This window comes from Natator depressus, chromosome 3 (genome assembly GCF_965152275.1).
Source record: "Natator depressus isolate rNatDep1 chromosome 3, rNatDep2.hap1, whole genome shotgun sequence".
NCBI lineage: Eukaryota > Metazoa > Chordata > Testudines > Cheloniidae > Natator > Natator depressus.
Window position 1 is genome coordinate 165,449,623 of NC_134236.1, and position 13,029 is coordinate 165,462,651.

General features: G+C 38.6%; 1 protein-coding gene across 1 annotated transcript in view; it reads left to right on the plus strand.

Annotated features, from left to right (window-relative positions):
• The window catches only part of USH2A (usherin), a 562,110-nt gene that overhangs the window by 429,016 nt on the left and 120,065 nt on the right, over positions 1-13,029 (plus strand). Inside the window, exons 50-52 of the mRNA XM_074949260.1 lie at positions 4,241-4,462; positions 10,201-10,424; positions 12,597-12,807. Of these exons, the coding sequence (XP_074805361.1) occupies positions 4,241-4,462; positions 10,201-10,424; positions 12,597-12,807 (657 nt within the window). The remainder of the gene's footprint in view (positions 1-4,240; positions 4,463-10,200; positions 10,425-12,596; positions 12,808-13,029) is intronic.

The following is a 13,029-nucleotide window of genomic DNA, read 5'->3' on the forward strand; positions in this document are numbered from 1 at the left end:
GCGGGAAGCAGGGGGGGCCGGAGAAGCAGAGCAGGGTGGTGCGTTCAGGGGAGGAAGCGGAGTGGAGGTGAGCTGGGGCCGGGGTGGGGGGCACGGAGAAGCGGGGAGGGCAGCACATTCAGGGGAGGAGGCAGAGGCGGAGCGGAGGTGAGCTGGGGCCGGGGGTGGGGCGGGGAGCTGCTGGTGGGTGCTCTGCACACACCAAATTTTCCCCTTGGGTGCTCCAGGGCTGGGGCACCCGTGGAGTCAGCGCCTAAGGTGCCACTTTTGGCCGGTTAAATTTAGAAGCCCTTTTAGAACCGGTTGTCCCTCGCAGAACAACCGGTTCTAAAAGGGCTTCTAAATTTAACAACCAGTTCTAGCTCACAATTTGCCACTACCTGTTTCTGTCTGATAGTTTGCTCTTTCTATTGCAACTATATATGTTGGATGGCAAGCTCAACATTTCTCAGATGCTCCTTGTGTTAATACTGCTGCAGCTGAGTCCCTCTCCAAATGCAGGGTACGTCATCATCTTTTTTAATCCATGGGACTGTTCAGTAACATGATGGTCTCTGCAGATCACTGGACAGCACCATTACTGTCAAAATGGTGTAGGGTTTTCTTCGTAAGGAATTCCTACTCATGGTGCATATAAACAGAACACTACTGTATTAAAAAAAAAAAAGATTCTCAGGTGAAACACATGACAAGTTTCAGGTAACTTTTGTCACGTAACCATTACTTTTAAAAAGTGCCTTTGTTTTTAGTTTTCAGGAAATAAATGTTTTTGGTAAAATTTTCACATTCTACTTCACATTGAAGAGTTCCAGTTATCCACTTCAAATTACATTTTACATTTAACATTTAAAATATCACTTACTTACTAGTAAACACTATTGGGTTATACAGTGAGGGGATAAAGAGAGAACATTAAATATTTCTTGTTGCTCCTGACTGCTACATCTTAGGTCCAGTTCATTGGTTGGTTGATTTGATTTATATTGTGCACGCATCATCCTTATCTATAGGCACCTACTACAAATTTGAAAATAATGAAAAAGAAAACTTGACAGACAAACTGATAAAATGTCAGTACTACATAAACTCCACCCCTGCAAAAAGGAAAGGAACAGTCCCCACTTAACCCAACTCCTCAGAAAAAGCTTGAGTAAAGAGGCTCTCCAGCGTGCTCAAACTCTTTTGTGACGTGCTCATTTGACCCATTTACAACAAACACACGAGAGTTCTGTGCACACACCAGCTTCTTCAACAACACAGCCCTATTGCCTCATTGTGTTTGCATGTGTGCAATCTAGGAAAATCTGGGAAGCTGCCCCATAGTGCCTCTTTTGTGGAAAGAGGCTCTGATCCTGCATCATTAAAGGCAATACAAGCTTTGCCAGTGACTTCAATGAGCATAGGTTCGAGCCAGAGAACATGGCACAAAGTGGCACCAGAAATATATGAGGCCACGCACTCTGGAATGTTATGTGCTGATACAAACCATCATTAGAGTCAACCATATTGCTAATTGGTTACCACATCAGTTTAAAATTATAGTGTAGCTGAAACCTATAGAAAAATAAATACCAGACCCTCTGGAACCTCAGATGAGAACTCCCTAAACTCTAGACTTGTTGACTGTACAGACCATCACTTCAAGCACTCAGATGATCTCACTGTTAGGTAGAGTGATGGGTAGAGAGGTGGTGTCTCAGCAGGGTACCAGTGTTCCCACTTACTTTCACCCTAGGCACTGGGCAGTAATGCAGGGCTGAAAACTTAGAAATGCAGCTCAGGAATACCATGTTATCACATTAGGAAAGGGTTCTTTGCAGCTAATCACCTAATCGCTAAAATGCAAGTAATCTCCCCACCAACATCCCAATTATCTGGCATATAAACAACCAAAGCTGGTAGTCCCATGCAATATTGTAATGAACTATGATAGGCTGCTTTTCTCACCTTTTCTGATGTGTTTATAAGATAAAATTTGAGCTTGCAAACCCCACGTGTATTTTTTCCTGAAATATGACTTTTAAGTATTTTTCCCATGTAGGTTACTGATTTTTATTCAAATACTGTAGGCCTGGTCGCCCTCAAAAAGATTTTTTTGTTGGGTGTTTAGTACGCAAATCTCTTTGCAGGCAGTTGACAGGTCAGGAGCTAAAATGTTTGCATTACCCATGAGATGTCATGCACTGTCTATGCTCAGAAGTGCTTGAATTTCTGCCAAAATGTTCAGCACATCTTGAGCTCCAATCCCTTGAAAAGGAATTCATATATCACAATATTAGAACATCTACTATGATGTCATCAGAAAAATGCGCTCTCAGAAAAACCAGAGAAGAGTATTTTGCTGGCTCATTAATCTCAATGTACTGAAATGGGAAGATTATATTCTGTGACCTCTATCCCCATCCAGTGGTCTGTGTTAACTAGCTTAATGTTGTTTACATCAGGAAAGAAAAGCATAGTGACACAAACCATCTTGTATCTGAAAATATTTCTTGTTCAGTCATAGCCCTTAAGCGTGAAGCCGTGAATATTTGTACATGATTTGCAAATATTTTTTTTCTAAATATACTTAGTGCATTCTCCCTCTTTTTTCTTATTCTAAAAGGGCAGCAACATGAACAATGTTGGTCACTTTTCTTTCTTTTTTTATAAATATGCTAATAACCCCAAGCTAAATGTTAATGTGGGTCATTCTTTGATAAGGATAACAATTAACTGGTAAGACTGCATGGTAGTTTTCAGAGAGAAAACATTTTCAAACCTAGCTTGGAATGGATCCCATTTTGAGAGGTTAATGAGAAGGTTACTGATCCTTTGTGTCTAATGTCTAATAGTCCTTTACAAAAAACAGTTTTATTTCCAACTGATGTAACCTACATTCACTGTTTTAAGGCCTATTGCTATGCAGTCACTAAATTAGATTCTGAGGAATGAAGGAAAATATGGCTAAGTATCTAAACAGATTATATCTATTATACTGGAAAGATTTGTTCTTGTCTTTTTGTTTATTATTGACTTTATTTGATAAAGATATTTATACAGGGTACTCTCTAAGCATACATATTTCCCAGATGTTGTTTGGCCAGCTTGATGGCACTAGATGTACAGCAGCATACTGTGCTAACTGCATGAAGATTACAAATTAGGAAGTCTCGGTTCTGTGACTCTGGAGCAGGCTGAAGTGCCAAAATGTATCCCGGAGCTAAAATGGGAGGATGCAATCTCTAAGCAGAGTGAAACAAATAATGCTAGTACCCCTCACATGCCACGTTTTTGACCAACGAATGCTGAGTGAAGAGAAATAATGCTCTGCCTTGAATGTCATCAGTGCATATTTTGTGTCTCGCAATAAATAGCTGCATGGGGTTTAAAGTCATTATTGGAACACTCATCCTGTCAGGAAAAGAGGATTCGAGCTGTGTCTGCCACAGAGGAAAATGAAGCTAAAAGGACAAGAGAAAATTGCTTAAAAAGTAACAAGAGTTCCAAATATTTTGTCAGTATTGGTGTCTGTCCTGAAAAGCAGAACACCGCCATCACCCTTATTCCGTTTCCCCTTCTTCTTTTCAAATCTCGAGATATCAGCATTCGGGCCACACAAAATATTCCAGTTTAGGTAGATACTATAGAACCCCACTCTTCGGTGACAATTTCAAATCAAGCCCAAAATGGTACTGTATGAAAATTGTTACCATTTGATAGCTACTTTGTGTCCTGTGTTGAATGAATTAGCAATCTCCTCTCCATTTCTGGTGCACAATTAACGCCATCAAAACCCACCATCATAAATGGCAGTAATTGGCAACCTTCAAAAGTGAAATCTTCATTACTCTGTGGCTGCCTATGCTACAAGTATCAAACCAACACTAATCTAGCTTAAAGTGCTTACAAATATAGAAGCTTTTTGAAAAGTATGTTGCTTTTCTATGCAGGCTTTGTCTTGCTTATATTGCAATAAATGTCTTATGAGCCATTTCATTTCAAAGAGCTCTAACTTAGCCTCTGCTTTGGTGCCTGTGTGTTTGTGGTGGTGTTATAAGCATTTATAATGTTACAGCACTCTGAAGTGTAGTAGATGCCTCTGTGCAAAAGAGTCTGTGTTTTCATGTGCAATGATTTGTATGTAAAGATAATAGACTATGACCCCAATTCAACATCCACTGCAGTCAATGTGAATTCTCTCATAGACTTCAATAGCTGCATATGCACGAAATCACCAATTTTGTACTTAAATTAACAGGAGAAGTGTGCTGCCCTAATGAAGAACAAAACAGGGTTTCGGTTGGAGTTGGTGACTCTTGCTGCCAAGGCACTCCTTATTCCACGTCAGGGAATCAGATCTGCTGTGGTGGATCACTCCATGATGGCTTCAGTCATCAGTGCTGTGGTGGGCAATTAGTAAGTAAAGACCTGATCTGCTGCGGTGATGGAGACAAGGGAACTGTACACAGACCTCTCCCAGGTAAGCTCTGACATGACCACCAGAATGTACTGTATAGAAAAACTAGGGCTGGGCATTGATGGCTCTCCACGTCCCCAGCCCTAGTCAAACATTGGCCACTCTGCAATGAAGCACATAGATGTATGGTACATGTGCCCCTTTCATTAAAATGAAGACTTAACTCCAAGTTAACCAAGGAAACCAAGAGGAGTGCACCATCTGCCCCCCTCTCTGTGTCTGGCCTCACTCCACTCCTCTCTCCACCGCCCTTGCAGATACTTGTCCTGAGAGTGGTGCAAGCCTTTGTAAGTTCTTGTGCCTCTCAGCACCAGGATTTCCATTGTTCCTGGGCCTTTGGGTGTAAACAAGTAGGAAATAGAGGTGATGAGTCTGTTTGGACCCTCTCCCTCATTTGTGCACCAACACGGGGGCTGGGAAAAATAGCCCAGAGATTTTTTTAAGTAATCAGATCTAGTGATGAGATCAAATCACCTGTCCCCACCCGCTGTACCCAGTCCACCTGTCACACATCAAGTTCCATTTGATAGAGCGGATTCAGCCCATGCATCAGCAGTTTAACAGTTGCACATAAAATTGCAGAGACCTAAAATTAAGATCTTAATGGGGAAAAAAAGGTAATACTCACACCTTCCTGTCAACTGTTGGGAATGAGCCACATCCACCATGATTGAAATGGCCTCATTAGCACTACAAAAAGTAATTTTCCCTCTGTTGATATTCACCCCCTTCTTGTCAACTGCTGGGAATGGGCCACATCCACCCTAACTGAATTGACCTCGTTAGCACTGACCCCCCACTTGGTAAGGCAACTCCCATCTTTTCACGTGCTGTATATTTATACCTGCCTACTTTTTTTCACTCCATGCATCTGATGAAGTGGGTTCTAGCCCACGAAAGCTTATGCCCAAATAAATTTGTTAGTGTCTAAGGTGCCACAAGGACTCTTCATTGTTTTTAAGAAAATCACTTCGCTATTGTGTTTCCACATCTGTAAATGAGCAGTGATCCTTACCTCTTTTGTAAAGCAGACTGAGATCTACAGATTGAAGAGCTAGTTGTTATTAACAACCATAAGTAGGTATTCCAGTACAAATATCCTTCTTAACACAGTATTCAGAGAAAAAGTAAAAGCCTGATCTTAGGTGTAAAAGTTAATCTTAGGTGTTTTCAGTCTGAAGAAAAATATTCTTTACTAATTGTCATCTAGAAGGGAAGCCCAATTTTTAAACATGGAAATCGTAAATCATAGCACCCAGTTCCACTTTTGTGTGCCCAGATTGGCACCGAAGTGACTAAAATGGTATTTGGCCACCTACATGTCAGTGAGAGCATTTAGCTGTGGAATGAGCACCCTAATTTTGATACCCAGATTTGAAAATCAAGCTCATAATGTCATGTATCATTAAGTATAAGTCTCCATGAACCCCTTGGACAGGGCATCCCGTGCCCTTCCCCACCAAAAACAGGTCAACCTTTCTTCACCTGAGTTCTTTCTCACTTCAACCCCTATGGTAACATTAGATGTATTCTTCCCCCAAACCTATCGGATTTCCCATATCACTGTGATAATTGTTGGAAAAGGGCTAAACCAGACAGCATCACAGCTTTGTCCAGTGGTTCCCATGCCTTTGTTCCATTCCAGTGGCGAATTACACAGCTAGCATCCTCTTTGCTCCTCGTCACCCCAATCCTTACTTGTCAGCTCCACAACATAGAAATCACACAATATCACTCCTGTACCAAACCCTCTTGCATGGCAGCTCATTGTGCAGCTGCCACGAGATGGGGCTGACTCGTAAAACATCTCTTTATGTACTTTATTACTTAAACTCTTTTATTTGCCTGCAGGAGCCCTTTAACAAAATCACATTGAATTGACTTTCTCACACCAAATCAAATCTCCCTGGTCCCAGTTCAGTTGTCTTTGTCAATATGTATTTTATAAATGGAGTGAATTAACAGATGCTGTTGGAACAGAACTGCTGGGGTAGCATTTATGTTTTTACTGCTCTCTCTGGGCAGATGAGTTGTCTAGAAGTGTAATACAGGTATCTTGGGATAAAAGTCATGTTCTTCATTTCACTGTATGTGTATTCTTAACAGTTTTTTTTCTTAATATATATTTTAAAAAGCCTTTAAACATTTTTTATTTTTATATAAGTGTTTGCCTATATTGCTCTATCATTTATGCTGTTTTTCTTAAAAATGGGTCAAGATGACATTATTAAAGAATAAAATCGGTAGCTTTTTCATCACTCATAGATTTGCTGTAAGGACATGTTTTGCTGTAAGCCAGCGTAAGACTGGACACACACATATGTTTGAAAGACAAATTTGTTCAATGATTACTCAGTTTTTAAAAATTCTTATTTTGTTGAACTAAACATAAAATAGGCTATGTTTTCATATGTCATACTCAGTACACTTGGTGCTTAATTTCTTGTGGCAATTCAGCCTTGCAAAACCATCAAGAAAATGTACCAGCCAGCGTTAAAATCTACTTATCTCCCATCCCATCATGCATATGATTGTAACGAAAAAATATTCTCACACAGAAAAACATAACACGCTTATCTTAAGCAAATGGAATTGCTTCTTGTATAATGTTCCATTCTCTACTTGGCCTTACTCTAGAGCTGAAATGCTTTTGATGCTGTGCTTTGTACCTAGCCAATGAATGCTATGTTTAAAAAGGTACCTTCAAGTGAGTTTTTTTTTTATTGGAGAGTTTTTCTGAAAAGTATGATGGGAGCAAATCAATGTCAACAAATGTTGCAAACACTTGTGCATATATTTACACTTAACTTTACACACATTAATAATTCTATTGAAATCAAGGTATGTTTGCAGAATCTGGACCTGCGTTTATAATGTACATTTGGCTAAGGTCTTTTATGCTGTCAGTTTACTGTTTGCTTCTGTACAACCTTTTTTGGAGACTTTATCCTGCCATGACAAGTGGCCCTTTCTATCTCAGATTGCTGTGAACTTATTTTCCCCCTCAATTTCTTATTTCATTTTTCCCTTTCTCATTTTGGCTCTTTACTAGCAGGGTTGACCATAGAGACATCTACTGGCAAAGACTGGCAATGATGCCACTGCATACAATATATCCTCCCCTAGCCTCACAACTGCATACAAGCATCCAAAGTTTTCTTGTGCTGGTTCTTAAGCATAGAGTGACCAGAAACCCACCTCATAATTTCTCCTATTTTCTCTAATAAATTATCCCTATGATCCCAGGCCAGGATCTCAAAATACGCTATTCTGCACAGCTGTGATTCTCAATCTGCGGTAGCTGCAATATCCACCTTCAAGCCAAGGGTTTCTGGAATAGCTTGCAGTGTACACTGGCTCTGTATTTTGTTGATCCTCTGTTCTGGCTTTGAAGATTAAGCCTTTTAATTCTCATTCTTCCTCTTGAAACCATTGGTTTTGCAGCTACACTAAATTAGTCATTCATTACCCAGCCATGTTTGTAAATTCTTTCAGTTGTGGGGATGAACATGAAATAATTGTTGACAGAAATCACTATGAGCAAGAAATGCTTTTCCAGCCCATATATTTTCTCAATGCTGTACTGCATTTTCTGCCTCTAAAACATACATATATAAAACATGACACACACATTCCAGCTGATTTGCAGATAAATATTTAGTAATCAGTATTTTGGTAAAATAAGCAAATAGTGTAAAGGAAATTCTCCATCTTTAAGCAATTGTATGAAGAGGTGTTGGAAAGTAAATCAATCCATCAATATTATATGGACCTATTTTGTTTTTCTTGGGGCATATTTAAAATTGTACATTCACGGTGTCAAGGTTCAAGAGGCAAGTGCCACATGTGATAAATTAGGCAGGGGTCAAAGGCTATGCAATGCAGTTTCAGAAGATTGTCTATCTCTGCATTTGCAGCTCATTCATGCTGAAGTGATGCACTATGGGAATTACTACCAAACTCTGCTCTGCAACATCTGCTCTCCCTAAGTGAGTTAGTGCACGTCAGACATCTTTATGTCAGAATATTGCAGTGATGGATGCAGTCTTCAGAAAATGCTGCATAAAAATCTGGTGTGCCGTTCTGGCCATTAAGTGAAATTACTATTTAAATTAATGGCGCTGTCACAGTTTATCTGTGCAAAGAATGAACGCTGATTAGGGTATTAAGTAATTAGCAATTTATCACACTGGAACAAGGTTGATAATAATTAAAGAAGTAATGGTTTACCAAAGAAACTAGAAAGGGAGTCACTTCTTGTTATGTGAGTGAAATCTTGGCTGAAAAAAATTAATTCAGTTAAACAAAGATGAGGTTCTCAGCAAAAGAATGCAGAGTTGTTGTTTTTTCAGTATGAAAACAGTTCATTATCAAAATTTTAGTTTGCCTGTCAAGAGTCCCTCAGAGCTATCAGATGGCTGGTTATTAGTATTGAATTGGGTCAATGTCTGCATTTATTTATTTAGAGGAAAAAGAAAAGTATTCAACTCTTAGAAGGCTGGTTTTCACATTTTGATTGCTATGTAAGGTCCCAGTACCGCCAACAGGTAATGTACACAAATAACTTTACTCCTTAAGTACACCTAGTGATTTGAATGGGATTACTCACGTGGGTGCTTTCAGGATCAGTCCCTTAAAGAGCAGTGTGCATTGTCTATGGCTTGTTATAAAAGAATTTCTGCGATAAATGGCAGTAAAGGAACTCAAGGCTGCATTTAAATGTCTGATTAGGAGAATGCAGAGACCAAGTCAAATATGAATTATTTTGACTATAGCTTTCATTTTACAATGTGGTCCTGTTTTTCATTATGGCACAATTCATGTCATCATGGTTGAGTCAGTAATGACATTTCCTAGTTTACATCCCTAATTTTAAAGGATTTTCATAACAACTTTCCCTGAGATAAAATTTACACATTCCCTTTTGGGGAGAAGGGACAATGTCAAAACATAATTTGCAAATGAGTAATTGTGCATGGAAAATATATGAACATTTGCCCTGATTTTGGGTGCTTTTTATGTTTACATCACTCAAAAATATTTCATTTAAAAAGAAATTTAAAAAAATAGGGAAAGAAAATGAAATAAAATTTGATTATTAATTCCAATGTAGAAATTAAACTTTTAAAAGAGAGAATTGAATCATAGCTGTTGGTATCTTGAAAGTATTTTCATTTAGTGTTATATACATAGTACAAGCCGATATAATGGGGCACAAAATATGCATCTCAACTTTCTTTAGAAGGCTATTTTTGTTAATATCTAACCATTAGTTAACTGGCTGTCCTGATCAAAGGGCACTTGAAGATGAATGAGCCCATATTTAGTACACCTGTGCCTAAAAGCAAAAGAATGCCATCAGGGGGTTACTAAATTTCCTCATTCTGGATTAGCTGATCATTGATCGTCTGTCTGTAACTTAACATGTGAGGTACCATCCATGTATACAGTATTTCATAGTAGAGTTCACACACCAGCTCGCAAGAAGTGAGGAGATTCTAGAGGACCCCTGTCTTCTCCATTTGATAATTGTTTTTAGGTACATCTGGGAATAAGGACTCTCAGTTCAGTCACCTCACATTCAGACCTGAATCTCAGTTTTTTTTTCTCTCTGCACAATTCCAGCAGCTGCCTCAGTGTGACATTTTTATGCTCAACTGTATACTATTCTCAGTTATTTCCCTTTCTCTCTCCCCTCCCTGCCATGTTTCATATTAATATATAATGTTTTATTGTTGCAGGGATGTACTGTTGTGGGCAGGAATATGGGAATATGTCAGATATCATATGTTGTTCAGCTTCCAGTGGTGAGTCTAAAGCACATGCTAAAAAGAATGACCCAGTGCCAGGAAAATGCTGTGAGACTGAACTTATTCCGAAGAACGAGGAATGCTGTAATGGAGTTGGATATAATCCTTTGAAATATGTTTGCTCTGACAAGATTTCAGCTGGAATGATGATGAAGGTAATTGATAGAAAACCTCTCAGTGGCTCTGATTTGACAATGGACAGAGAAATACATTGTTCATAACTATTTTTCTAAAATAGGAATATAAAAACTCCTGTGTGCATTATTCATTTTCACATTACATCCATATTAATACCGAATGAGTTCACCATGATTGATGTTATTGCAATGAATTTTAAAGGAATTAATAATGATTAGCTGCTTCTTGTGAAGTGTTGCCCAGCACTTCAGATTAGTATAGGGGCTAAAAGTTGGCATGCCAACAGGGTTGGCATGAATAGCAAGTTTGAGTTGTGTGACCATTGTTGATCCTTATTGGCACTACTTGAGTGGGAATAGAAGCTGAAGTGACTAAAGATTTATTTTGGAAATTTCCCTATACATCCCAATTTAGACAGGGTTCTTGTTCGTTGGTTCTGAGTAATAATTTTTGAGTAGCAATATTATTTTGCTATAGCGAATACCGTGCAGATGTTGAATATGATTCTGTACCATATCAGCTAACTTTACACACAGCACAATGCTGATATGTTTTTCATGGACTAAAAGTTCCCCTATTGAACTCAGTAGGAACTTTGGCATTGACTTCAGTGGAATCAGGATATGTTGCAGTACGATGATGTAATGATGATGATATTTATTTTACACTTTTCATCTCAGGATTCTCAAAGCATTTAATCAAAATTAATTAATTAAGCCATGCAACACCCTTTGTTAGGCAGATACTTGTAATTCTATTTCACAGAAGCGTAAACTGAATAAAGCTCAGATAAATTAGTTACGACATTTTTCAAGAGTGGTCAGTGATTTGGGGTATGGACATCAAACACTTTGAGCCCAACTTTCAGAGGTGCTGAGCACTCATAGTGCATGTGCTCAACACTGCTAAAAATCAGGCCCTTGGTGTTTCAGTAAGGGTATCCCAAAAACTAAGGCACCAAGAATCACCGGCCATCTTTGAAAATTTGACCACATATGACTTGTGCAAGGTCACACTATAAGTCAGTGTGTAAGCTCAGAATAGAACCTAGGCATCCTGACTCGCAGTCCCTAGTTGTAACCACTAGCTCATACTCCCTCCCCAGTGACATGAATAGAAATATGAAAAGGCTTCCATCTAATAGAATGTTAAATGAAGGCAGGGGGAATGAAATTAAATGATCACTCAAAAATGGCAGCGATACTGAAATCCATTTACAGCTGTTTTTAACAAGAAAATTTGTAGAAAAATAGTCGGAATAACTTCTAAAAATAACGGATGGAGAACTACTTAGAAAGTGTAAAAATATAAAAAATCAGCTGGACTAGATGTCATGCCGCTTAGAGTCCTCACCCTTGGGGATCTGCTTGTGGGGTAGGGGTGACAGAAATAAGAAAATTAGCTATTGACCTAACTGAATTTTTAATAACTAATAATGAAAAATCATGCAAACTGGGGGAGTGCCAGAAAACTGGAGGAAAGCAAAGGGACAAAGAGTGATCCTAACAATTGATGATCCATAGGTATTACTTCAATCCCTAGCAAAATAATGAAACAGATATCTGGAGAAAACATCTAACCAAGTTCTACAAAGCACTCTGTGCAGGCAGGATCCCTAAAAAGCAACAAAACCAAGGGCATTGATCCTTACAGATTCATAATGCTCAGTCTTTCAACTCCAACTAGCCTCTTACAGGAGTTCTCGGGATCTTGCAGGATTGAGACCATAGGGGCTGTTCTAAAACCCACTGGTTTTTAAAATACACAATTTAGCTGAAGATACAATTTCAGTATTTTCTTCATACACTGTGAGAGCTGGTTGAAGGTTTTTAAACCAAAATTTTATTTGTGAAAAAGGTCCTTTTTGGAAAGGAGAAATTTCACATTTTTTTTATATTTCACAAAATGTTGGCAATAAAAATGTATAGACTTTTTATCAAAACTTTTATTGAAAATACGAGAAACATTGACAAAATGGTTTCAGTAACGGTTCTGATTTAAAAAATTGCAAAGTGAATATAGGTCAATTTTTTAATCCTACAAAACTGAAACAATTTAGACATTAGATACTTGTTCAAAAGGGCATTGAAATGGTGACATTTTCATTGTCAAATCTCTTTTTGGGAAGTAAGGAAGGTAGGACTAAGCTTCTTTATATCTCTTGATTTAAAATGGTGTTCATTCCTTAGGTAAAAGAAGAATGCAAAGCTAGCACCTTGTGCCCTGTATCCATGAAAGCAACAGCATATTGTGGAAGATGTGACTTTAACCCAAGTGTCCACATCTGTGCTTGGGTTAAAAGCTCTCAGAATGCTACTGAAAAGGAGGCAAATGACGGTGTATGTCCAACTGCAGAAGAGATTGTCTACAGTGGAGGCCCAAATAGATATTCATTTACAGGTAACAGGAAATGGGACCTTGGTTTTTAAATCACTCTGAAATGAAGGGTTCTGCACTGGGCACCATCAGCTGTTCTGTTGTTATAGTGAAGAAGCTTGCTTTATAAAGTAATCTGTCTGCTAGGACTTGAGTAGTAATTTAGGCCTATGAAACTGATCGTTAGTTACAAGGTAATTGAACTCTTACGGCTCAATCCTGCTCTCACTGAAGTCAATGGAAGTT